Below are 27,855 nucleotides of genomic sequence, written 5' to 3'. Positions count from 1 at the left end.
ACAATGAAACTGATTTTCTTTAATTCTTAAAAAAAGTAGGAAAATGGTGTAACTGTTAAAAACTGTGTTGTAAAACAAGGTTGATTTTTACCCTCAGCTGAGTTTATTGATTTATGTTAGGAAATAAAACATTTCAGTCCAGATGTTTTCTTTCATAGATGATGAAGAGGCAACTCCTGTTAAAAGAAGACGTGTTAGCAGTGATGAGGAACATACTGTAGACAGCTGCATCAGTGACATGAAAACTGAACCAAGGGAGGTATTGACTCCAACTAGCACTTCAGATAACGAGACGAGAGACTCTTCAATTATTGATCCAGGCACTGAGCAAGATCTTCCCTCCCCTGAAAATAGTTCTGTCAAAGAGTACAGAATGGAAGTTCCATCTTCATTTTCAGAAGACATTTCAAATATCAGGTCACAGCATATGGAAGATCAGTCCAGCAGTGGCAAGTTTGAAGAAGTCTGTCGAGAGTTTAAAGACCCCCAGAGTTCCAAGGATTCTAACATAACTGAGGAGGAACCTGAGTTCCCTTCCACATCAATTTCTGCAGTTTTGTCAGACTTAACCGACTTAAGAAACTGCGATGGCCAAGCTTTGTCCTCCCAGGATCCTGAGACTAGTTTATCACTCAGTTGTGGCCATTCCAGAGGACTCTTTAGTCACATGCAGCAACATGACATTTTAGACACCCTGTGTAGGACCATTGAATCTACGATTCTTGTGGTCACAAGGATAGCTGGCAAAGGAAACCAAGCTGCTTCTTGACATTAGATGTAGCATGTCTGCTTTTAAGTCTTTTTTTCCAAGATGCTGTTTGTATAAGTTTTGCTTATTTCTGTTTTGTGCTTCAGTTTGTCCAGTGCTCTCTGCTTGAATGGCAAGATAGATTTATAGGCTTAATTCTTGGTCAGGCAGAACTCCAGATGAGAAATTTTGCATCTCCAGTACACTTTTCTTAAGGGCAATCAGATAATGGATATGTTTTATGTAATTAAGAGTTCACTGTAGTGGCTTTCATTTAATATGGCTGTCTGGGAGAACAGGGTTTCGTGGCCCTGTACAATGTAATTTAAACTTATGGCATTTTTACTGTGTATAATATGGTGTCCTCTGTGCCAGTTTTGTACCTTATAATAGAGGCAGATTGCCTCAGATCGCTGTGGTTCTTATTATCAAAATTAAGTTTACTTGTATACGAAACAACCACAAGAAATTTGATTCTGTAAAGAATCCTCTTTAGCTGTGGCCTGGCAGTATATATATGGTGCTTTATTTAACAGAATACCTGTGGAGGAAATAAAGCACACTTGATGTAAAAATAATTGTTTTATTTTTATTGACATGACCGATGCTATTCTGTGCACTTCATTAAACTGATTGTGATGACTTTTCATTTGTTTACTTAAGTTGCTTCAGTCTTCAGATTTTTCAGGTAAATAAGTTGGGTTGGGGAACTAGGGAGGGGAGGGCAGGAATCCATTGTTTTTCATGTAATTGTATTAAAGGTAGAAAATTAGATTTTAAAAGCAAGTCTTTTCATTCTCAGATCCTTTCAAGGCTGCTAAAATAAGTATCATTGTTTTCTCTTAACCATAGGACTGTCCAGTTTAAATGATATGGTGTCCCTACAGCACCCAGAATCAATCACATATTTTTTTGCCTCTGTTCAGGAGCCAGGTAGGCCCAGAAAATTTAGAAAAACAAATGCCTCACCCAAGTTAATCCTTCTCTGGCTGCCCTTCACTACACAGAATTCCCATCCTCCCTCCCCCAACTATCCCAGACTTCTTGGGTTTGTTTTTTGCGCTAAGGAAATTGGGGTTAAGTGACTTGCCCAGGGTCACACAGCTAGGACATGTTAAGTGTCTGAGACCAGATGTGAACTCAGATCCTCCTAACTTCAGGGCTGATGCTCTATCCACTGCGCCACCTAACTGCCCCTTTTTGTTTTTTGTTTTGTTTTTGCCCCAGATTTCTTGAGGAAAAACAAAAACTTGGATTTACATTACCTTATAGGCTAAAGCATATGGCCAAAGCTTTAGATTAGGAAACCTAGATTTATGAACCCAGTGTTCAGAACAATCAGTCCAGTCCTAGAGTTTTAATAGCTAAGGTACATTAGCTGTACAAAATTATTGTTTTATATTGCTAAGAGCTCTTAGCTCTAAATCTATAGTCTTGTTTACAATAAAGACCCATAAATAATACTTAAAATCATATAGATGTGGAATTTTTGCCAGCACAAATAAATTAAGGGGTTTGTATTTTTTTTTTTTTAAGAAGGGAGAAAAAGCGGTTTAGTGAAGAATGAACTTTTTTCCACTTATAAAAAAGTAATGCCCTTATAAAATGTCTTCTAGTTAATTCAGCTGTTCAGGGTTGCCAAAAGCTACAGCAAATCTCTTTATTTCTTCAAAATGCTGTTTTTCCCAGCACTGTCTTGTACTTTCTTCTTTACAAACAGGAACTCCTTTGCAGTTTAGCTGTAATTCTGTTTGTTCTGCCACAGGCACAAAACTCAGTGCAACAGTTGCATAATGTTCTGAAAATAGAATAGAAAACGTATGATTTTTTTTTCAAAAAGAAAAAACTCAATTGATACTGCTAAGTTCAGGATATTATAATAAATAGGAGCTTGGCAAAATCAAGAGTTTTGGAGATGATGACATATGTCTTACACTTTACTTGCAAGCTCTTGGAAACATCTCAGGTAAATTCCTAAGATTTCTTTGGTTTACGAGAGAGATAGAGAGGGAGGCTAGAGGTGGACGGAGTTAAGGGATGGCAGGACAGAGCTCTACTCCAAACTAATAGGAATAGCAGTACCCAAAAAAACTCCCTTAAAGAATGAAGTAAATTTTTTTCCTTTATCAATACATTTATTTCCATCTTTAAAGTGGGAGTAATACTTGGCATTACACACCTCAGAGTACAGCCATAGAATATTGCTTTGTAAATTTTAAAGCCTTATTAAGCTGGGGGGAATGTGGAGAAGGGGGGCAGTTGATTTTTTTTTGTTGTTGTTGTTACAGTTTCTTTCTGCTTGTTAAAATTAGGCTAAAATAATGGCAAGAACTACTTACCTTCTGGCCAGCTCTTACATCGCCACTTCATAACAATCCTTTTATTGGATAACTGAAAACAAGTAGAGAAAAACTCCCCTGAAATTATTTCCAAAACTAGTGTTTCACCAAAACCAACAAATTAAAACTATGAGAATTAAGGAGGGGGAAAAAACCCCGAGTGTAGTCTTCTTCATTAACTACATTATTAGAGCATGCTGACAAAACTCCGTTTTTCTTTTTTTTTTTGTGAGGTTTTGGGGTTAAGTGACTTGACCAGGGTTACACAGCTATAAATCAAAATTCTTTTAAAAGCACAACGTCAAGGAAAAAGGTAAGAGCCATTATATTTGCCAGTGTAGCCACAAGTGTCCCTTTTCCCATAAGATGTGGTTACCTTAGCCACCCACTCAAAATAGGAGAAATGTTAAAGCCTAAGATTCTTTAAAGGTAGAGTACTAGTTTGAAAACAAAAGCAAGCAAAATCTTAGCATTCACACAGAATCTGCAGAGGATATTATATAAACCGATTCCAACCTCACGTTTATTAAACACTATGATTTTATTTGAGGTATATGAACTTGGTCCATTATATAAAATAAAACAAACCAAAAAAATCATATCAGTCAATAAGCATTGATCAAGCACCTATTGGAGGCTAAGTCCTGTGCTAATTAAGCATTGGGTATCCAGGCACAGCTTCTTAGGAAGCTTCTTAGGAGCCTACCTTTCTATCAGGGCAGGGGTGGTGTCCATTGTGTGGGTATGTGTAATTAAATACAAATACATACAAAATAATGTCAATTTTATGCAAATAATTAAAATACAAGGTAGTCTATGTACTGGCAGTTATTAATCAGTAAAGATCTCATGCAGAAAATGGTGCTGGATCCATGTCTTAAAGGAAAAAATGGACAAAGAGGAAGGTAGAAAGCTATTATCACAGGAGCACTGGCCCCAAAACAAGCAGTTTCTTTTGATTTAACTTACCAATTCTAGATATTCACCAGTAACAGTCCCATCAAACATTTGGAATTTGCCTCCTTTTTCAGCTTCTATCACAGCAGAAGATTTAGAAAACTTTTGCACCAACTAAAACAAGACATACACAAAAAGCTTTTAAAATGATTCTAGGATATCTAGTATATCCAGGTCAAGTATATTAAGTCAAGGTTTGTAAGACATTGGAATGAGAAGACTACAGAGCACATTTTAAGCTCAGTGAACAATCACAAGTCTTAAAAAATCAAGGATATCTTGAGTTTTTCTTAAAAAATCTTTCCTTGAGCAAATAACTTGAGAAATGCTTCAGCTGAATATCAGCTAAAATGCCTTTTTCTTAAAGTTAATGAGAAGCTGTCCCTACATCCCCTTAGTTGGAAGAAACTTAGTTTAATTATGGCCTTTTAGGAATATGACGGAAAGGCAGTTTATTTTCCTGTCTTAAAAATTTGGTGTTCTGGGATACTTACATCTTTAGTGGTGAAGATGCTGTACAGCTCTTCTACTGCTGTGTCAAATATTTCCCTCATATGTATTGTCACTGTTGGAATCCTCACACCTACTACATCCAGAACCATTGGAGTCACAGAGTCCTAAACCCCAAGTGGCAAAAAAAAAAAAAAAGGCCCAAAAGACAATTAATGGGGATCCTACCAGACTGGCCCCTTGTCTATACCCCCTTCCTTCTCTTCTCTGATTTACTCATTAAAATGTGACTAAAGATTCCTGAATCATGGACTTAATCTCTTAATTGCGAATTATCTTTGTGATCTACTAAACCTCCCAACCTAAACCCTTATTTACTGCAACTGTACATTGTCATAAATTAAAGACTATAAAATCTGTAATGTCATGTACATACAGTGGTTAACACTAAAAGATTCATCCCCACAAGGGAGCCTAGAAAACCAATTTCAAATTTACCTATCCAAAAGGTCATTAAGAAAGGAAAGGCAGCTGTCAGCTGATTTAGTATAAAAAGGTTATAATAACCAAAAACACACTTGGGACCCTCTTCTATAGCCTCTCAGCTAGCAGTGGGATGATAACACTGTCTTTTCAGATGGCATTAGTGATTCCAATTCAGTGTATGGGCAGACTTGCTCCTGGTGGGGAAATTCAACTACACTGCTTCTGATCCCCCAAAGTCCCACTCGTGCATCTTAGACATAAAAACTAGTCCACTAGTTCCTCAACAATATGGTGACAAGTAATTAAAAGAAATTGCATTTTGGGAAGTCTAACAGAAAAAATGGGTTAGATGGCCCATTCATATTTCTGGCCTTCTTGATCACTTGTACCACCAAACTCTTTTCCCAGCAGACAACAAACCTGAAAAGTATGTTCGCTCAATTTTCTTTTTGCAGTCAGTTCCTGAGGAGGTGCAGTTTTTGTTGGCAAAATCATTCCTGTTGTGAATTCTATAAAGAAAGGCACGTAATGAAAGATTTATCTTCTTTTAAGCACAAATAGATAAGACAGAGGGACCGAAGCAACAAAAGGTATTGAAAAGTTTATAGAAATGACTCATTGAGAAAAATGGGAGGGTCATCCTGTTGTTATTTTTCAGTTGTTCGATCATGTCCACCCATGGGGTTTTCTTAGCAAGGATCTTAGAATGGTTTGCCATTTTCTTCTCTGATGAATTAAGATAAACAGAATTAAGTGATTTGCCCAGGGACACACAGCTAATGAGTGTCTGAGGCAGGATTTTAACTCATATCTTCCTGGCTCTCGGCCCTGTCTTCCACTTACTGAACCTCTTAGCTGCCTCCTGAGCTTTGTTAAAGCAAGCCTTTTACCATATCTCTTTCCATCCTGACAACTAATTAATTACATAAGCCAGATGTATCCAAATGCCTTTTTATGAACTGAGTTTTCTTGACTTTTTTTCAAGTCTCATTAGAATATTATTAATTACTAACATGAACTGGACCTGTACTGAAAGATCTGGGATCAAGTCCTTTCTTCTCTCTAATTTTTTTTCTCAGTCTAGAAAATGGGGCTCATAAATGTACTAATCATCTGACAGGATTGATGAGAGGCTTAAAATGAGCTCATTTATTTTGCAAATCATAAAACATGATCCAAGTAAGGAACTTATAAAATCCAGTTATATAAATTTTATCTTACAATATTTGATGATACTGATACCTGCCACTAAATGACTACTCTGATCATTCATATCATGGAGGTGGTGACCCTGGATTCTCAAAGCCTATGATCTGGGTCAACAGACAGAGTGCCCTACACAGAGGAGAATACAAATCCCTAGAGCATTTAAGCTGCACCATGGGTCAATGTTTTTTTGTGGTAGAAGGATCTGGATAGCTCAGTGAAATTATGCAGGGTTACAGAACACAGTGGGAAGTTCTGACAAAAGGTGATCCACCCCAGTATCTTTGCAAAGAAAACCTCACAGATAGTAATAAAAGGATAGTGATAAAAGAGATGGCATCAGAAGATGAGCCCCCTCAGATCAGAAGATTGTCCAATGGGAAGAGTAGGAGACACTAATGAAGTGTTTGGGCCAAAACCAAAAGGAAGCCCAGCTGCAGATGTACTGCTATAAAGATCAATATTGCATAGGAACTTAGAATGTAAGATCTAGGAGCCCAAGGTAAGCTTGATGTGGAAATGGAGATGGAAAGATTAAATATTGACATCTTGGGTGTCAGTTAACTTAAATGAATGGGTAACTCAAGGGTTATAGCAAACACTTTTTCAACAACCCAAAAGGTGACTCTACACACTGATGTTACCAGATTATCAATATAGAAAATAGATTGGTTAAAGCCATTCTCCAATTGATAAATGGTCAAAGGATATGAACAGACAATTTTCAGATGATGAAATTGAAACTATTACCACTCAGACGAAAGAGTGTTCCAAATCATTATTGATCAGAGAAATGCAAATTAAGACAACTCTGAGATACCACTACACACCTGTCAGATTGGCTAAGATGACAGGAAAAAATAATGATGAATGTTGGAAGGGATGCGGGAAAACTGGGACACTAATGCATTGTTGGTGGAGTTGTGAACGAATCCAAAAATTCTGGAGAGCAATCTGGAATTATGCCCAGAAAGTTATCAAAATGTGTATACCTTTTGATCCATCAGTGTTACTACTGGGCTTATATCCCAAAGAGATACTAAAGAAGGAAAAGGGACCTGTATGTGCCAAAATGTTTGTGGCAGCCCTGTTTGTAGTGGCTAGAAACTGGAAAATGAGTGGATGCCCATCAATTGGAGAATGGTTGGGTAAATTGTAGTATATGAATGTTATGGAATATTATTGTTCTGTAAGGAATGACCAGCAGGATGAATACCGAAAGGCTTGGAGAGACCTACGTGAACTGATGCTAAGTGAAATGAGCAGAACCAGGCGATCATTATACACTTTGACAATGATATTGTATGAGGATGTATTCTGATGGAAGTGGATTTCTTTGACAAAGAGACCTAACTGAGTTTCAATGGATAAATGATGGACAGAAACAGCTACACCCAAAGAAAGAACACTGGGAAACGAATATGAACTATTTGCATTTTTGATTTTCTTCCCGGGTAATTTTTACCTTCTGAATCCAATTCTCCCTGTGCAACAAGAGAACTGTTCGGTTCTGCAAACATATATTGTATCTAGGATATACTGCAACATATCTAACATATATAGGACTGCTTGCCATCTAGGGGAGGGGGTGGAGGGAGGGAGGGGAAAAATCGAAACTGAAGTGAATGCAAGGGATAATGTTGTAAAAAATTACCCTGGCATGGATTCTGTCAATATAAAGTTATTATTAAATAAAATAAAATTTAAAAAAATAGATTGGTTATATATACTTTGCAGCCAATCTCTATACAGTCAGCTAAAATAACCTAAAGATGACTGTGGATCAGATCATGAGCTGCCTATTGAAAGCAGACTTAAAGAAAAAAGGGAAAACCATCAGACCATGTAGGGATGACCTAAATTGGGATTTCTTTCTTTCTTTTCTTTTAATTATAGCTTTTTATCTTTCAAAACATATGCATGAACAATTCTTCAACATTAGTCCTTGTAAAACCCTGTGTTCTAATTTCCCCCCCACCTTTCCCCATGCCCTCTCCTAAATGGCAAGTAGTCCAATATATGTTAAACGTGGTAGAAATAGATGTTAAATCCAATATATGTATACATATTTATACAATTAACGTGCCATGCAAGAAAAAAAGAGAAGCAAAATAAAATTCAAGCAAACAACAAGAAGAGTGAGTATGCTATGTTGTGGTCCACCCTCAATTCCCATAGTCCTGTGTCTGGGTGTAGAGATTCTCTCCATACCTGAACAAATTGAAGGAACTGGTCTGAATCATCTCATTGTTGAAAAGGGCCACATCCATCAAATTTGATTATTGCGTACTCTTGCTATTCCCAGGTACGATGATCTTCTAGTTCTGCTCATTTCACTTAGCATCAGTTCATGTAAGTCTCTCTAGGCCTTTCTGAAATCATCCTGCTGATCATTTCTTACAGAACAATAATATTCCATAACATTGATACACCATAACTTATTCAGCCGTTCTCCAACTGATGGGCATCCACTCAGTTTCCAGTTTCTTGCCACTACAAAAAGGGCTGCCAAACAGTTTTGCACAAGTGGGTCCCTTTCCTTTCTTTAAGATCTCTTTGGGATACAGGCCCAATAGTGAGACTGCTGGATCAAAGGGCATGCAGTTTGATAACTTTTTGAACATAGTTCCAAACTGCTCTCCAGAATGGCTGGATCCCTTCACAATTCCACCAACAATGTATCAGTGTCCTAGTTTTCCCGCATCCTCTCCAATATTCATCATTATCTTTTCCTGTCATCTTAGCCAGTCTGAGAGGTGTGTAGTGGTATCTCAGCGTTGTCCTAATTTGCATTTCTCTGATCAACAATGATTTGGAACATTTTTTCATATGACTAGAAATAGTTTCAGTTTTTTCATCTGAAAATTGTTCATATCCTTTGACCATTTATCAATTGGAGAATGCCTTGAATTTTATAAATTTGAATGCAAAATTCCAGAAAATAGCAAGAAAGATAGTTTTCCTAAGTGAGCAATTCAAAGAAATAAAAGAAAATGTCAGAATGGAAAAGATGGGAAATCTTTGAGAAAATTAGTGACATTATGGGAAAGTTTAATACAAAAATGAGCATGATAAAAACCAAAAATGGTAGGAACTTAATGGAGGCAGAACGGATTACAAAGAGATGGCAAGAATACACAAATTAACTATATACCAAAGATCTTAACATCATTGATAACTAGATGGTGTGGTGACTGATCTAAAGCCAGAATCCTGGAAAATGAAAGTCTAATGAGCTTTAGGAAGTATTGTTAAGAAGAAGCATAGTTATTTAGCTTCTATGCAGAGTATATCATGTGAAATACCAGGCTAAAAGAAACAAAAGCTGTAATTAAGGTTGCTGGGGAAAATATTAACAATCTTAGGTATGCAGATGATACCACTCTGATGGCAGAAAGTGAAGAGGAATTAAGAAGCCTTTTGATGAGTATGAAAAAAGAGAGTGTAAAAGCTGGCTTGGAGCTTAATATCAAAAGGGAGAGGGTAAAAAAACCCAACTCAGATCTCAGCAATCAATCTCATCACTTCCATTAGAAGTTTTTTATCTTAGAAGATAATTAAAATTAGAAGAAAATTAGAAGAAAAAACAAGCAGTGTCAGATTTTATATTCTTGGGCTCACACATTACTGCACACAGTGACTTCAGTCATGAAGTCACTTGTTCCTTAGAAGAAAAGCTATGGCAAAATGAAGAGCATGCTAAAAAGCAGAGACGTCATCTTGCCAACAAAGGTTCATATGATCAAAGCTATGGTTTTTCTAGGAGCAGCGTATGACTCTGAGAGCTGGACTATAAGGAAAGCAGAGCACCAAAGAAATGATGCTTTCAAATTATGGTGCTGGAGAAGACTTCTGAGAATGCCTTGAACAGCAAAGAGATCAAATTGCTCAATTCAAACTATTCACAGGAAGGTCAAATACTGAAGTTAAAAGTTTAAATACTCCAGTCACATAATGAGAAGACTCACTGGAAAAGACTTTGATGCTGGGAAAGACTGAAGGCAAAAAGAGAAGGGTATGACAGAGGATGAGATGGATATTGTCATGAAAATAACATGGAAATAATTTTGAGATATTATTTATTTTTCATTTTTGAAAAGATCTATGATATCAGAGAATTGATGTCATGGCATTTAAGTGAATTGGATTTAAGTGAGGGTGGCCTGTGCAAAGTCACTAGTCTCACTTTTCTTCTTAGAATCATCTGCGTCCAGTGGCAAGATAAGACAACTGGAGATAGTCATGGATATAGTGGGAGACCTTTGGGAAAAAAGAACTTCCTCCCTTGCCTGATCACATCTGCTCCTGAGATATACCTTGAGTGCTATTCCATTTCCAGAGTATGTATCTTACAAAATTATAATGATTGTCTTATTTTTGTGTTGTGGTTTTTTCCCCTTTTAATGAAAATAAACCAGTTAAAATAAGACACACACACACAGAACTACCTCTTCTAACAATTATCTATCTGTGCATGATAGTCAACCTTTCTAAGCTTCAGTTTGTTCATCTATAAAATGAGAGGCCTTAAAATTCCTTCAGCTTTAAATCTGGGATCCTATGATCCTTGTGTCATTCTTCAAATCAAAAATTTTCAGTGACTGCCTACTGACTCAAGATGAAATGCAAACTCCCTCGTTTGACATTTGAGGCCCTCCATAATTTATCCAGTCTTATTTCACACATTTCCCTCTCTTTACTCATCTAAGCAAACTGGACTGTTGGCTATTCCCTAAACATAATAGAGCATCTCCTGCTTCTGCATTTACCCAGGCCATCGTCCAATGCCTTATATCCTTAAAAGGCTCAGTTTGGACCCTGCCTTACCTCCTTTCTGTAGCTGCTCTAACAACAACTATATAATATTTATATATCACTTAAAGGATTGCAAAGCCCATACACATTAACTCTCCTAACTGGGGCTTTCTTTGACTGCTGAATATAAGTTTTGTCTCCTCAAGTATTCTTAGAGCATTTTGTTGTTTTGATTTCTCCTTTGTACCATCATATCCCACCTTCTACCCTGTATATACTGTAACCTCCTGCCTCCTTTCAACTCACTCCTCTTTTTCCCAGCCACAGTCAGTATAAGGACTGGTGATTTTGGCTTTTCTAGATTCTGGCTGACAGAGAACTTTGCTAGCACACAGTAGGCATTGTAATATTATCTAACTGAATTTATATCATGGAAGACATTAGGGTTCTACAGAGCCCAAGGTGAGAGATGGCAGACTAAAATATGACTTGGTGATGTGGGAACTAAGTGAATCAGATCCATCTTGTGACTCAGTTCTGGAGCTAGCTCAGTTCCCTTTATTTCAATTATGTAGGTCTCATCCAATTTCTATCTTGTGAAGAAAAAACTATTAAAGAGAATGGTGAGAAAACTTTATTGCACTGTTTTAAACTATCCCCACACGACTAGCAAGCTGGACCATCTCCATCTGTTGCTTAGAGACTTTTAAATAAGGACCTATGTTATGCTGACCCAACATTCTGTCATATTCAAAGATGCATCTAGCTTTCTCACAATTTATGTATCTCAAGTAACCTATGTATCTTTATGGAAAACTGGCCCTCCTACTGGTCAATCAGTTCCTTTGAATGAACACAGATACTTGGGAGGAGTGAGACACCTTTTTCTAATTTCAGGGACCTACACTTTTTTATTCTTCCCTTCCCAACTTGGGAAATTCTCTAGATTTTCCTCTAATTAGAAATAAGATTACTAGGGCAGCTGGGTAGCTCACTGGACAGTCCTACAGTCAAAAGGATCTGAGTTCAAATGTGATCTCAGATGCTTATACTATTACGAACCTTGGCAAGTTACTAAACTCCAACTGCCTTGCAGACTCCCTCCCTTCCCAAGAACTGTCCTCCTCCAGAAATCAGATGACCTAATTTTGTATCCTGATTAATTTATTTTCATTTAACCAGTCTTTTAGAAAAATTGTTTTTAATACATAAAAATCTCTCTCATTTGTATTCAGAATCTGACTGGGGAGTTTATTGACCCATTTATTATGTCCGTTTTACTAATAAATCATGTGGCTCAGATTGTTTCCTCATTAATTATCAACCACAGTGATTATCAGGATGTTTCTATCAGGAGGCCTGTGATCCTGATCCATTCCCACCACCACAATCCCCAAAAAAGGAAGACTATATATGAATTCATGTAGGCAGAATGGGACCTTATATATGAGTAGTGGCAATGTGTTAAGTATGCACCTATGGTATGAAGAGAACTGCTTGTGTCTCACAAGTACCTACTATTGAAAAGCACCTTTTTTTTTTTTTTTTGGAGCTCATACTGATGCACATTTTGCCCACCAAGTAAAAGTCTATTGTCTCTGCAGTGATCAACTCCATTCTTTCTCCATTCTGCCAGAATAAAATTAATCCTAAAGCAAAAATTTATGTATCTATTCCTGATGAATCTGGTATTAAAGTAAACTAACTTGAGAATTAAGATGAAGTAGTAAAACTTAATAAACAGTAAGGGGAAAAAAGGCCATTCCAAAATTCACTGGCTTTACCTGTTTTCAGAGCTGTCAGGTAATCCTCAAGGGCTTCTCTGACCTTGGCCACCCCTGCAGTTTTCATGAGATCCTTCAGTGAATCTCCATCTCCTTTCTTTTTACTCACGTTTACCTATAAATCAGAAAAATATAAACCTGACAATCTAATTTCAAAACAGTAGAATCATCACAGTGCGTTGAATAGGTTTCCTTCCACAAAAAAATTCTCCAGAGGTCTAAGACTAAAATAACATGCATCACACGATCATAGTTCTCAATGTCATCCTGAACAGCCTCTTCATTTAACAGATGCCAAAACTACAGAAGGCCCTAGGAAGCTAAGTGACTTGCCCAATTTCCCAGAGATGGGATTTGAACCTGTCTTCTCACTTCAGAGCCAATGCCTCCAAACCATTAGGCACTTTCTCAGTGCAACCCAGAAACCCTCAAGAAGAGCACTAACTTCCCTCTCTCATCAGCTTTCCATGTATGGTGCAATTTGTGATGAAGAGGTGGATCTCTCCAATAGGCAACTCTCACCAGTCCCTTTTATGAAAAGTCAGACATCTGAGGAAGTTGCAATTAACCATGGGAACAGCTATTATTTGCTCTCTTTAAAAGTTATTCAGTGATTTAGAGAGGCAACTATCACAGGAAATATTCTGGAAGAAGGAAAGGAGACAGAAGAAGAAACTAGCACTACACTAAGAGAATTCACTCATTAAAACAATGTGATGATTATAACTCACTAATAGCGCCAAATGGAATTATTCCATGGGGTAAGCACTTCTCTGAGTGCTCACCTTCCATAGCAAAAACAATTGATTTTAAATATGAGCACAAACCTCTGTATCATCTACTTCATTTTCTTCAGAGAGGTGGGGTATTTCAACTGATCCTCTATGCTTTGCACCAGATTCCTTGACTGTACCTTAAAAGAACAAAATGAATCCTTTCATTAAAATCAAAACCTAATCATACACAAAATCCAGCTTTTTGCTTGCCTAACCCACAAAACACCCTAATACAATTTAAATAAAGTCATCATACAACACAATCACAAACACAATCACCAATTCTCTCTTCCCAGCATACAGCTCTAGTCCATCTACCAGGGGTGAGTAACCTAGGTTATCAAAGGTCTTTGCTTGTACCAAAATGTCTTCCCCATGACACTGGACATTTAAGTCAAGAAACTATCACCTAAAGGTAGGAAAGGGTTATTATTTTTTTAAAAGCTTGTTACCAGGCCTGAAGGACTATTCAGGAAAACAGAGGAGAAGGGAGACCAGAACATACGGCAAAACCTAATAAATCTACTCACCCTATTTCTATCTGGGTGAAATTATGCTCACAGGAACACTAAGCAGCCTTGAAAGGATGTGTGTGTGTGTGTGTGTGTGTGTGTGTGTGTGTTGGACTATATTATATATGTAATATTATATTATATATATGCACATTATATTATATATAAATATATATATATATTTTAAATATAGCTATGTGTACTGATAGAAATGTATATTTTGAGTTTACATTTATATGTTAACCATATGTAATATATATAATGCAAAAATATGCATTTATATTTACATATTACATAACATACAATGACATACTACATATAACAAACATACAAAGAATGTATAATTACATTATTAATAATATATTTGTAATGTGTACGCACATATAAGTAAATCGTATATAGGTTGACATAAATATATTAATATATAACATATATATATACACACACATAGTATGTAATATATTATGCATGCATGTTTGTACACATAGACACACACACCCTCAGATTTCTCCTAGGACCAGGGAGAGGTGGTCACCTTTTTCAAATCCCTGATACACAAGCAAGCCAGTAACAAACAGCACTGGACTTGGGACTAATGACTAATGTCTATACAGGGTTCTCTGTCTCCTGAAACAATGCCAGGAGAGGAGTTTTATCAGTTACATGCCAAGAAAGTCTTCACTAATGAAGCACGGAAGAGTTCCTTGGTACTCCTCTATGAAGCAGCATTTGTCCAGTGTGAACAAGTCATGACAAGATATCAGTAGACTGATTAATCTAGGGACAGTATTTACCTCAAGTTCAGCAAAATGTATATCACTCCTAGCAATTCTGTGGTGAAAATGGAAAGATGCGGGCTGGATGGCTGGGCTGTACAGTTAGATAGATTCAGAACTGGATGAATGTCAAGACCCAAAGATCAATGACTAAATAATTGGTGTCAGTCTGCAGGAAGTTTGACCGCGGACTGCCTCTATACTCTGGCTTTGCCCTCGGCTCTTCTGTTTAACATTTTTATCAGTAATTTGGGTGGGGGCATACATGGTATACTTAACAAACCTGAGGGTAACACAAAGCTGAGTCTGAGTCATTTCATTAACAGATGACAGAATCATAATCCAAAAAGAGCTCAACAGGCCGAAAAGAAGGCTGAAGATATTATTATTAAATTTAATAATGGTAAATATACAATCTTGCACTTGAGTTAAAGAAAGCAACTTCTATACAGGGAAAAAGCTTCCAGAAAATGGTATATATGAAAAATTCCTTGGACTTGAGGATCGGTTTGAGTCAGCTATGTGATAAATAAGCAAAAAAGCTTATAGATTGCCAGAAGTATACATATTTACAATGACGTTTTAAAACTTTTTTGTTCTAATTCATTAACAGATGATTCAGGAACTTATTGAGCTATACTCAATTGTTCCAGATGCCATATTTACAAACTACAACACACAGAGAAAATAAACTGGACATCCTAATTTATCAAAGAAATTAGTTTGAAGAATTTGCTATTTTTATATGCCCTATGCTCTCTCATCTCTTTGCCTCCCCATGATATTTCTTCTGCCTAAAATGTCCACTTTTTCCTCCTCTCATTACCTGATGAATTCCTACCTATCCTTTATACCCCAGCTTCTTAAACTGTAAGTCATGGCCCCACATAGGGTTTCATAACTGAATGTGATAGTTGTGAAATTATGATTTTTTAAATCAGTAAATATTTGATTTGTTTACCTGTATACTTAGGTCATGTAAAAATTTCTTGGGCAAAAAAAAGGATCATGAGTGAAAGAAGTTTAAGAATTAGTCCAACTCAAATGCTATGATTCCCATGAAACTTTCCCAGATCTCACTTTCCCCTTTTGAAAATGACCTTCCCTCATTAAGACTTTTTGGAATCATTGTCCTAAAAATGTAAAATTTTTGCAGGATTTTTTGAGGGGAGTGCAGAGGATGGAAGAGAAAACATTTTCAGTAAAAGAACTATCCTCAGTAGTAGTGGGGTGGGAGATAATAATTGAAATTTATTCTGTAGTTGGTTCAACTGATGGTGGAAATGGGGAGCATTTCATCAGAATATTATTTTTGTTGCCCCCAGAGTTATCTGGGATAATCTAATACTTGGTCTTTGCCTTTGAGTAGATACTAATTATTTGTAATTAACATCCTAATTATGTACATACAGCCAGTATTTGCTAAAATATGTCTGAAAAGTCACTCTTAACTACCTACACTCTCCTTTTTGTCTTGTTTCACTGATTTCTAGGCAAGCCCTTTTTACATAGCTAATGATGAAGTTCCATCTTGACTGCAGTTAATGTGTTAATTGCAAATGATTCTTATTTGGCTCAATTAAATAAGAAGAAAAAAAAAAGACAGAAAGTGGCCTTCCCTTTCATACCTTTGTTTTCCCCAATACCACTTTCATTTACAAGTGCACTAAAAATATAACAATGTGTTGTCATTATCTGTGTTTATTGCTTATCTAAATTTTCTGTTTCCCCCAGTGACTAGCACAGTGCTCTGCAGATACCAATGTTTATTAAATATTTACTGTATGGGTGCATATTTAGCCTGGAGAAGAGAAAGCTTAGTAGCAGAGGTTTAGGGGAAGGATAAACAAAATGGTCTTGAAAGATCTGAAATGCAATCACACAAGAGCTCACAGCTCTGAGATTTGTTCTGTTTGGCCCCAGAAAAAATTGGGATTCATAGTTAAAAGTTAGAGGGAAACAAATTTGTATTCTACATAAAAAATAAAAATAAAACTTTTGAACAATTAAAAATGCCCCCAAATAGGAAGGGGCTACCTCCACGTCAGGAAGGTAACAGAGAGAAGAAATGCTTTTCTCACCCCCCCTCACCCCCCCACTCTGGAATCTTCCAAGTCCATAATATCCGGAGGAGAAAGTCTGAGTGAAGGTTCAAGGTGATGAAAAAGGAAGGCTTACCCACTTCTTAATTTTGGCGAGGACTAAATTCATTTCCATTTTTCAGGATGCTGCCTTCAATAAATATTTTCCCCAAATATGCCCTACCATCTCTGAGATCCTGTTCCTGCATTTACTGAAATAGCCACAGACCACAAATGCACTAATGAAGCGGAAGTCCTTCCCGGTGTAAAACTGGGCCCTCCTGCATTTGGGAAAAGGAAGTTCATCCCTCAGGCTTCTAGGAAAACCTCTGCCAGTACTTTCCACTCAACCTCTCAGAAAGCCAGAGAAAACTTCTACTGGAGGGACATAGCTGGTACGGGCAGGTAAGTGGTATGCTGGATAAAGGGCCTCAAGAAGATCTGAGTTTATATACGGCCTCAGACACTTACTGGCTATTCTGGGCAAGTCACTTAACTTCTGTCTGCATCAGTTCTTGAACTATAAAATGATAACAAAAACACCTTCAAGGGTTTAGTGAGGTTCAAATGGGCATTGGTATTTAGTAGGGTGCTGGATAAATGCCTGATAAATACTCCCTTCTGTTCACTGGATATATACCAATCTTTAAGGAAATAACTTCCAAATGTGAGGAAACATCTAAGCATTGAAGGACAATCCAGTCTTGAAAATGATTCCCAGGTCATCTACATGCTGTTTTTCCCCAGATACCTCAGCAAATATCTATCAACCAATGCTGTGGGAAAACAAACCAGCTGAAAACCTACCATAGTCCCTGTCTTCAAGGAGACCATAATCAATCTCACTAGGAAGATATGACTCAGGCACATAAAAAGCAAAAAGCAACATAAGGCAGAAAACAATAACCAAGTTCATATTTTACACGTTCAGTCAAGAAAGCAAAGAGTAATGATAAAGCAAAGAGTAATGTGTCCCCACAGATACTGGGAAGGAGATAGAGTTTGAGATGATCTCAGAAGGTAAGTAAAGGAGAAACAACATTCCAGGCACCATGAGGAAGAGAATGGGATCTTAGAGGTTCACATAGTCTGTCATGGAGCATTATATACTATACACATATATATGTATATATTTATATATATATGTATGTATGTATGTAAAATGTCTTTTTCTTATTCTTCAACCATAATAACACTAATCACAAAATAAAATCAATCCATCTATAATAGACACTGTCAATCTCTGTGCTAAGCCCTGAAGATAGTAATAATAATTAATATTTACAAAGCAGCTTCAAGGTTGATAAAGTGCTTTGCACTTTGGTCCTCACAACTCCTCTGTGAGGTAAGTGCTCTAATTATACCCACTTTACAGATGAGGAAATTGAGTCTAAGACAAGTACACTTTTCCAAGTTCATAACTAGTAGATATCTGAAGCAGGATTCAAAGTTAGTCTCCCTGACTTCAAATCAAAACTCTATATCCTTTATCACCTTACAGGTTCTAAAATAAAGATGCAAAAACACTCAATATACCCTTATCCTCAAGAAGCTTCTATTCTAATGGAGAAAATAACATTCATAAATGGGCATGGGTGTGGATGTGTGACTGTACACAGGCTACATACAGAATAGGTAGGAGGTAACCTTATCAGAGAAGGTACTGGCAACTGGAGAGCCCAGCAAAGGCCTTTGGTAGAAGGTGGCCTCTACCATCTGAAAGAAGCCAGAGATGCCACAAGACATGGGGAACAGTTAGTGGAAAGGTGTGGAGACCAGAGTTGTGACATCCTGTGTAAGAAGCATTAAGTGCGCCAGTTTGGCTGAAAATCCATAGAGTGCCTACAAGTGTGAAATGTATAAGACTGGACAGACAAGAAGGAACCAGTGTGTAACGAGCCCTAAATGCCTAAAAAAGGAGCTTTTATTTGATTCTAGTGATACTACAATCATCGTATCATAAATTCATAGCAGTACTTGGACCTTCTCTTTTCTACCTCCAAAACACTTACCAACTAAAAATTCATATTTCCAATACCTCTACAAGAAAACACCAGGGCAGAAATGATAATACCCTGATTACAAATTAGAAGATTGAGTGAAAAGGCTGGAATCATCCCTAAATCCAAGAGAGAGACCCAACTGCTATCTTTTCCTTAAATATCAGCTTCTAGCCTAGGCAACAATAATCAGTAAGCATTCATTATTTCTTTAGCTTGGGAAAGACAGCGCAATCGTTATACCTACCTAAGCAGCCCATTCTAAAAGAAAATCCCAGGTGTGACCATATCAGAAGCCTGACTTCCTTTGGCCTGGGAACAGACGGTCTCATCTCTCATTCTGCTCCCTCCAAGTCCATGCTGACTGCTTCTCAAAATCACTGGATTTCATTTGGAAGAAATATCAGAGACTATTAGCCCAGCTCTTCTGTGACATACCTAACAAGTTGTCCCCTGGCCTATGCTTGGATATCTCTACAGAGAGACTCACTATCTCCCAAGACTACCAATTCCACTTTTGGATAGGGTGTAATTGCTAGGAAGTTCTTTACATCAAACCTAAACATGTCTCTATAATTCCTGCTCTTTGCTTCTACTCTGCTATCTGGAGCCAAGCTAACAACTTAATTCTTCATCCATCTGATAGCTGCCTTCAAATGCATAAAAGTAACCGTTATAATCCCTATACACCCCCAGTTCCTTCATCTAGCAATCATATGGTATGATCTCAAATCCCTTCATCGTTCTAAGTCTTGCTTTTTTACATGCTCTCCAATCAAACAACATTCTTCCTGAAGTGTGAATTGAACACATTTTCCCAAGGTTTGATCTGACAAGAACTAAATAGGATGGGACAATTATCTTCCTAGTCTTGGAAACTAAACCTCTCTAAATGTAGCCTAAAATCAGATGAATTCTCTTGACTATAACAACATTCTATTGACTCAATGAACTTGAAGTCTAGTAAAACCCACAGACCTTTTATAGATGGAATTATGTCTCTCCCCATCCTATAATAAACTTAAATTTTTTTAGTGATCTCTTTTGTTTTTAGATCATCTACATTTCCCATTGTATTCCTCCCCTGATTCCTTCCTACATCCACCATTTAAAACAAAGAATTTTTAAAAGGAAAAAAAAAGTTAGGTATAACTCACATTTTTAAAGTCTAACATTATACATAGCATTCCACACCCACAATTTCTCATTTTGGCCAAAAAAAAAAAAAATGGAGAAGATATCTTCTTGTAACTCTACTTTGGATCAAGCTTAGTCTTTATAATTTTGCAGTATTCAGTTTCAAATGCTGTGCTGCTGTTGTTCTTTCTATTTACATTGTTCCAGTTAGTGTTTTGCATTACTTCATATAAATCCATGCTTCTTAGTATTTATCATATTCACTTTCTCAAATTCATTACATAACAGTATTCTATCACACAGTTTAGCCATTCCCAAAATGATAAACATTTATTTTGTTTCAAGTTAATCTGCTACCACAAAAAGCATTTTGATGAACTGAGGTCTTTATTTTTGTCATTGCCCACCTTAAAATATATGCTTAGCTCATTTTGTGCTTTTGAAGCTGATTTTTTGAACCCAAGTGGAGGATTTCACATTTATCCAATAGGACATCATCTTAATTTATTAAGCCCAATGTACCAGCTTATCAAAATCTTTCTCTGCCGTCAAATATGTTAGCTATCCTTCCTAGCTTTGTGTCTTCTACAGATCTGCTAAAGATGCCTTTAATGCTATTGTCCTAGTCATTAACAAAAATGTAAAAAAGAAAAAAAAGAAGGAGAAGGAAGAAGAGAAGAAGTTGCATAGGGTCAAGCACAGATTTCCTGGAGCATTCTACAAGGGAACTTCAAAATTGATAGCAAATCATTAATGACTGCCCTTTGGGTCTCAATCATTCGAGTACTTCCAAAACTACCTCACTATACAACTACCCTGACCACACCTCCACCTCTTCCACATAAAAATGTGAGCGACTTTATTACTAATCAATATTGATAAATAACAAAGTCTTATTGATTTGCTAAAAATCCAGGCAAACTATATCTATATTACTCTCCTCATTTACCTGTTAGAACCTGGTATGGTCTTTTCTTGAAGAAGTTAGGATGGCTCTTTGTAACCACCATTTCCCTTTCTAGTTATTTATTTATTCTTTCTGACAAAAACACTATAAAAATAACAATAATGAGAAGAAGGGAAAGGAAGAACAGAATTCTGTTAGTATTTAGAAAAATAATGTTGAAAGAACTCCCTCCAACAACTTCTCAACTAGAGCACGATCCATCTTTGATTCAGTAGATAAATCCTAGAAAAGTTCAGGCACTTGAGTACACAGATGTCAAATGGCATGCCCAGAATAACATAGCTAGTAAAATGTCAAAGGCAAGATTTGAATCTAGCTTTTCTTGACTCTGAATGTAATACCACACTCACTAGAGCACAATAATATATTCTAGAATGTTGCCTGGAATTAAAATCAAGCTCACTAGCCTAAAGTTTAGAGACTCCATTCTCCTCCCTTTTCTGAAATCCAGGCATTTACCCAATTCAAATCTTACAACACGTCTCCAGTTCTCCATCAGTTTTCAAAAACCACCGATGATGTCTTAGCCATGTTTGCCGTGACTTTTCAGAGCCTGTATTTATAATTCATCTGCTAGTATCTTGAACTCGTCAAGTGCATGGCACATAGATAAAGCACTTATTAAGTGCTTATTATCAAGGGCATCTAGATATTTTCTGTCTTATTCCTAATTATCTTGAGTAACAACTCCCAATTAGCCATTTTTGTTCTGATCTTTTCAATCCAAAGATGATTCTCCTCCACAGAGAAAACAAAATCAAAATTGAGCATCTCTGCCTCTTTTCAGTTACTAGTTATAGTATCATCCCACCCACTGTGAACATTTCTTCCTATTTCTTCTTTGCTCTTATTTTTCCCAATGTAGCTTAACAAGAAAAAAAATTAAAGAGAAAGAAAGAAAACAAAAATAAAGAAGTTTTGGTTATGTTAGCATTCCTCATCAGCCTCAGCTCATTCTCAGTGTTAGTGTTCCTGACACTGTTCTTACAGGTCCCATACCACACTGCCCCAGTTACCTTTCCAGCTCAGTTTGATGTTCCACTCATAGAAGAAAATCAGCTTCCCTTTGCGGCTGCTGCAGGAGGCCTCCCCTTCCACCTGCTTCAGGTCACTGATCTCACAGCTGCCAACCTCATTCTCCACCATGACCCCCACCAGGAGCTCCCGCAGCTTCCCCTTTGACCAGTTGGTTGCGTCCCGCTCTGTCCTGTTGGCAGGAAGTTCACTACAGAGATTTACCCAAGAACAGAAGTGCCATGATGGGGTCATCCTTGCCTCCCATCCAGCCCCAAGTTCCATCCCTAAAAGTTCACTAAGGGAATGGGTTATAAGGGAACAGGGCTCCCCCTCTAGCACAATCCCCACAAACACCATTTCAATCAGTTACCCCCTGCTAATCTGAAATCTGGATTTCGCTAAAATGTTATTAAACTTGCTTATAAGAAAATAAAGCAAATTTTGCCTGTATCATTCCTTAAAGACCCATATTCACGACTGAATATGTAAAGAAATACTTTGTCTTTCAAGGATCCCTTTCAAACCCCCACATTTTGGAGGAGGGGCAAAGCAATAAGGTTAAGTGATCTGCTTAGAGTCACACAACTAGTAACAAATCCATTTATTCAACCCACATTTAGCTAGTCTCTAGTGTACTAACCACCACAAATCACTAAGGATAACATCAGGAAAGTATGAGAGGAAATCTATGCCCTCAAGAAGATTTTGACTAGTAGAGAAGAAGACAACAGGGAAAATCCTGCAATCCTTTGCCCCATTACATCTGAAAAAGTGAATCAACAGAAGTTTCTGAGGAAAGAGCAGTCAGGGTGGCCTAGGGTCACCAGAAAAGGCTTTATGGAGTACACAGCTGGGGTGCCCTTGAAGAAGGATAGGGTAACCATGGGAAATAAGGTGACCTTAGGTAAACCATAGGAATAACTCAAGCAAAAGTGTAGTAGGGAATGAATATAGAATTCCTGAAAGAAGACAAGCCAGGTTAGAGCAACGGAGCCATCCCATCTAACCAACTCCATTACCCTACTGTTCTCAATACAAATTTCTTGCTCCAGCCAGGGTAGCCTACTCTTCCTACAAAGCTGCCATGTTCAACCCTTCTCATCCTCCCACTGCTCCATGGAGTGCTCTCTAAACATCATTCTCCCACTGCTTATCCTGCCTGCCAAGTCCAGCAAAAAAAAAAAACAAAAAAAAAAAACCCACATCTTCCATAAATCTCAAAGTTTCTCCATTCCTAATACTCTTTTCTGAATTTCTACACTGAGCAAGCTATCTGGTATCTAGCCTTTTAGAACATAATCTTGTATCTACACATGGCTCAAAGTTTAAAGAGACCTTTCAAATGGTTTCCCTCAATGTTGATTTTAAATGGTTTCCTGTATACTAAGGGTTGCCTCTCCAACAAGGCTGGTCCTTGGACAGAAGGATCACATTTCATATATTCTTTTTTTTTTGGTATGACATCAGGGCACCTAGTACACCATCAGAAGGCAATCTGGTATAATGAAAATGGTTGGACTTGAAGTCAGAAAATTTCATTTTGGATCTTCCCTCTCCCCCACTTCTGCTGTGTGACAACAGGCAAATCTCTTTATTCTCTTAGTCTATTGCCTCTGCAAAATGAGGAGAATAATACTTATAATACTCACTTTGCAGGGTTGTTGTGAGGAAAATGCCTTGCAGACATTAGAATACCATAGAAATGAGAGTTATTACTAAGCACTTACGAGGGAAACAGCTCTGCTGAAGAGCCTTTTAATAAACTTATTGGGGGATGTCTTCGCAGGTATATGGTCTCCTGGAATATTCATCTCTCTCAAAATAAGTTTTTTTCTTCTGTAAAATGATTTGGAGGAAACAAGTTCTAGTTCTTTCCAGCTCTAACATTCTGTGACTCTCTCAAGGGACTTAAAAGTCTTGTAGGCTAGACTATATTAATTCATATGAAAAAACTCACTGCCAAGATCAAATGAGATCATGTATGTGTTTGTAACCTGTAAACCAATGAGGAACAGAAGTCCACAAATATGCCAAGGAAAAATGAGTAGGGCAGAACTTAGTTAATGTGGTTGAGGCCTTCAGTGTGATTGCCATATATACCAATGTGGGTCATACCTCCACAAGCAAGTCACCTAATACTAGGTCAGTAGAGGAAAGGGTTGGAAAGCTCAGGCCAAACTCAACCTCACTGATGAAAAAACAGCCCTAATAATTCCAAATAAAGCCCAGACTCAGGCATAGTTGTCACTCTCATATAGAGATTGGTACATCAATTTCCTGAGGAAAATTTTTTTAAAGGATATGGGACTTGGAATCACAAAAATAGATAGGTTGGTGGGCCTGGAGAGAGAAAGCCCTGAATTCAAATCCTGCCTCAAACACTTTACCTCTCAATATCCTCATCAGCAAACTGGGGATAATAATAATAGCACCTACCTTCCAGGGTTGTTGTGACAATCAAATGTGGTATCTTGTAAAGTTGTTAACATGGTGGTAAGTGCTATCTATTTATCTATCTATACACATATATGTGTGTGAAAGCTACTATTATTATATAATCTACCAGCACCTGAAGTTTATAAGAATAATAATCAATAATGAGTATGGCACAAAGGAAAGAGTCCTGAATTTGGAATAAGAGAATCTGATTTAAAATCCTGTCTCTGTCACTATCTATGTTGCTTGGGACAAATTACTTAATCTCTGGGCCTCATCTATAAAATGAGAGGGTTTGAACTAAATAGACTATAAAGTCCCTTCACACACTTAATCTATGATCCTAATAGCCCTCATTTATAAGCTTTAAAGTATTTTATATAGATTATCTCACTTAATCTCTTTAATAATCAGTAATTTGTGGTAGCAAGTATGATATAAACCCAAATCAAGATAGTCCAAATGCTTCCACTGAACTCCAGTCTCAGTTTCCATCTTCATCCAACCCTTAAGCGTAACTGCACATATATATATATATGTATACATATTTATATCTACACACATAATACATACATATTTATATAGAGAGACTACAAGCAGTCTCAATGTCTGTTTGCTCTCTGGGAGAAAACAGAGGAAAGCTAACTGGTCCATGCTCTTGTCCTAATTAGTACCTAGCTCCTTCTAACCACCCCCACTTAGTGGCCCAGACTCACCCCTAAATAACAAGGTTGAAGGCACCATTCACAAGCAGGTTATACATCCTAACTCGTTCCCTTTTTACCAAGTCATCCCTAACAAGAAAAACACAGTGCTACAGGTTCCTGAACAAGTCTGGGGGGACCCTTCCCGACCCCCACTCCAAGGGGAGATTTCTGGTTCTCAGCTAAGCTTACCACCCTACAAGACCTCTTGAGTCAGATTTCTGAAGTACCCATTCTAACTTCCTGTGCTTTCCTGCCTCCCCGGCATCCTTTCACACAGGGTTAAATTTAGTGCAAAGCAAGAAGTAGTCACAGACTTTAGAACCCTCTATGAGGAGGTGGGCGGCCACTCTCGGCTAGAATCCCACGGCTGCTCAGACTTTAGTCTCCCTACCCCAAGATTTCGCAAGGTCCCTAAAAGAGAAAGGAAAAGGAAGCCTGAGACAGCTCCATCACCTTGCCACCCCTTAACTCTGCAGTTCCACCGAAGGGGGTCAAGTTACCTACCAAGGTCACAGAACCATGAATGCTCTGACCTGGGCTTCCCTTTTTCTCCCTTTCTCCAAGTACTAGCCTTGGAAAGGATAACGGGCTTTGGAAGAGCCCCTTCTCCCATCCCCCTCCCGCCGCCAATCGCGGGGAGAAGGGACAGAACTTGCCCTCCCCCGCTCCGCAAATGTTGTCAGGAGGAAAGGAAGCCCGAGTCAGGTACGCCTTGGGCAGGAGGGGGAGGAGGGAAGAAGAGGGTCCCAAGGGTGTTTATCGCACCTCCCGACCAGAAGACCGGGTCGGGGGCGGGGAGGAAGAAGGATGGGGCGGGCAAGCGCACACAGGATGTGCGAAGAAAAGGAGGGGGAGGTGCCCTGAAGCCGGCGACAAGGGGCGCGCGAGATGGTGCTGGCACATGCCTAGGACAGGCAGGCGGTATCCGCAGCCCGGAATCACCCTCGTCACCGGCTCCAATGTCCAGGAGGCGAGGGGCGCTCCGGAACCCAGACGGGGAGCCGTGGAACGTGCGCCTGGCGTTCCAGCGATCGCGGTCCAGGGAGCCCCCTGGCGCGCGGCCCTCCCCCAGGCTCTGCGCCCGCACCTGCGGCAGGGTCCCCAGCCCCCCGTCCCGCCGGCCGTCTCATCCCCAAGCCCGCACCAGTGCCAGTTGTTTACGTTGGTCCCGTCAGCCCTCTCCTCTACGATCCAGCGCGGATCCCCATGTCCCCACTTGGCCATGGCGTCTCAGGCCGCAGTGCCGGTCGCGGGCTCCGGGTTCCGCCGGGCTGGAGGTGGAAGCGGACCCGCCCGGAGCTAACGGCGACAGCAGCGGATCCTCGCCGGCGTTTCCGGCCTTCTGTGTCTGAGCCTGAAATCCTCGCAGCCCCGAGAAAGTGCCAGAAACTCCCGCCCCCGGCCCCGCCTCCTCCGAGCTCCGCCCCACTGTTCCCCACTACTGCGCCGGGGAGACGCCGGACGCTAGGGGCCCAGTTGGGAGTGGGGCCATTTGGTGCGGCTTAGTGGGACTTAGGGCCGGTCCCCCGCGTCTCTTCCCCGTTGCTGCATGATGTGTATTTTCAGATACTTCCTTTCCTCGTTTTTTCACACACTTAAATTCCCATCCATCTCCATCATCATCAAGAAGCGTCATGGTTCCCTCCATGGACTGGAAAGAGCGGGGAGGATAAGGATCTCAGAATCATAATTTAGGACAAATACCTTCCCGTAAGGCCCCCATCACTTGCCTGCCAAATAATCTGTTCCCTTTTTTGGACCATTGGGCAAGAAGTAAGAAGTATAATTAATAGGCAAGATTCTAAGGGGGTGTTTGGATGCCATTTTAGGATGAGAAAGATGACAAGAACCTTAGACTTTCCTCAATAACTAGAGAATGTTGTTGAATTTTTTCTTTTTTTTTTCTTTTCTTTTCTTTCTTTTTTTTTTTCCCCCCCCAATGCATAGAATGAAATCGGAAATAACTTTTAGATTGCTCTCCTGGAAGAATGTCAGTAAGAAATCTATTAAAAACTTTACATATTTTTTTTAAAAAAGTAAAAATAAAAACAACCAAAAAAACCCCTCCCTCTAAAAACGATCTACTCCAGAATTGCAGATGCAGTATTAAGCATCAAGAGGGAATGGGATGACATTATACTATTATATAATAAAGTCACTTGTTTATTTGATATTGGTACATAAACTTACTTATTGCAATGTTTTTTAAGTTCAAAATGGCAGGTCTGGCATTTGGGATAAATGGAGTTTAAAATATAATTAGAAAAAATTAATCACAAACGTGCTAAATCACAAGTTCTGTTCACAGTATGTTAGAGTGAAACAACAGTTTATCTGGATAGTGGATGAGAAAGATTATGTAAAAATAGGTATATATGTGTCATTCTTTAAAATGAATAGAATCTGATAGCAAAAATCTTGAATTTGTCCTTTGAGATTCAGGCCATATTCTAATAATATGACACAATGCATGATAATACTTTAATAAATAGCAAATAATAATACATGCCATTATTTTTTAATATTTTAATAATAATACTCTAATATATTACAAATTCCATTTAATGAACAGATTATATTCCTTCTTTTTCATATGTTACCTAAAGCTCAAGAAAAATGAAGACTGAAAAGAATGGATCCAATTTGGCAATTTGATGCTTTCTGTCCTTTAAAAATTTACATTACATTCTCTACATACATTACATACATTATATCATTACA

The 27,855-nt window shown here is 38.3% G+C and overlaps 2 protein-coding genes across 4 annotated transcripts in view; one reads left to right on the top strand and one right to left on the bottom strand.

The window, feature by feature from the left end:
- The window catches only part of USP34 (ubiquitin specific peptidase 34), a 271,113-nt gene extending 269,716 nt beyond the window's left edge, over positions 1-1,397 (top strand). For both annotated transcript variants that reach the window (XM_051975344.1, XM_051975343.1), the window contains one exon: positions 159-1,397. In XM_051975344.1, the coding sequence (XP_051831304.1) occupies positions 159-769 (611 nt within the window). In that variant the 3' untranslated portion in view covers positions 770-1,397. The remainder of the gene's footprint in view (positions 1-158) is intronic.
- LOC127548116 (activator of 90 kDa heat shock protein ATPase homolog 2-like) lies at positions 1,318-27,226 on the bottom strand. Of its 2 annotated transcripts, XM_051975345.1 has the most exons (9): positions 26,279-27,226; positions 21,991-22,181; positions 13,553-13,638; positions 12,726-12,840; positions 5,401-5,489; positions 4,539-4,661; positions 4,057-4,158; positions 3,088-3,139; positions 1,318-2,546 (listed from the first exon to the last, which is right to left on the bottom strand). In XM_051975345.1, exons 1-9 carry the CDS (start codon positions 26,356-26,358, stop codon positions 2,365-2,367), a joined length of 1,020 nt encoding a protein of 339 aa, XP_051831305.1. In that variant the 5' UTR covers positions 26,359-27,226; the 3' UTR covers positions 1,318-2,364. The 2 variants fall into 2 exon arrangements, with proteins under 2 accessions (XP_051831305.1, XP_051831306.1); XM_051975346.1 differs by lacking the exons at positions 21,991-22,181; positions 26,279-27,226 and adding an exon at positions 19,118-19,215.
- Positions 27,227-27,855: the final 629 nt, after the last annotated feature.

The sequence above is a fragment of the Antechinus flavipes genome, chromosome 2 (assembly GCF_016432865.1).
Source record: "Antechinus flavipes isolate AdamAnt ecotype Samford, QLD, Australia chromosome 2, AdamAnt_v2, whole genome shotgun sequence".
NCBI lineage: Eukaryota > Metazoa > Chordata > Mammalia > Dasyuromorphia > Dasyuridae > Antechinus > Antechinus flavipes.
Note: the sequence above shows the minus strand (reverse complement) of the source record. Positions and strands in the feature narration are given on the sequence as shown.

What these genes read in the sequence shown, in the direction of transcription:
- LOC127548116 (XM_051975345.1), bottom strand. Translation starts at nt 26,358, where the DNA reads ATGGCCAAGTGGGGACATGGGGATCCGCGCTGGATCGTAGAGGAGAGG. An exon ending in AACGTAAACAACTGGCACTG is followed by an intron (nt 22,182 to 26,278) that starts GTGCGGGCTTGG and finishes TCCTGCCAACAG; the next exon opens with GACAGAGCGGGACGCAACCA. An exon ending in CTGGTGAATATCTAGAATTG is followed by an intron (nt 3,140 to 4,056) that starts GTAAGTTAAATC and finishes ACTTGTTTTCAG; the next exon opens with TTATCCAATAAAAGGATTGT.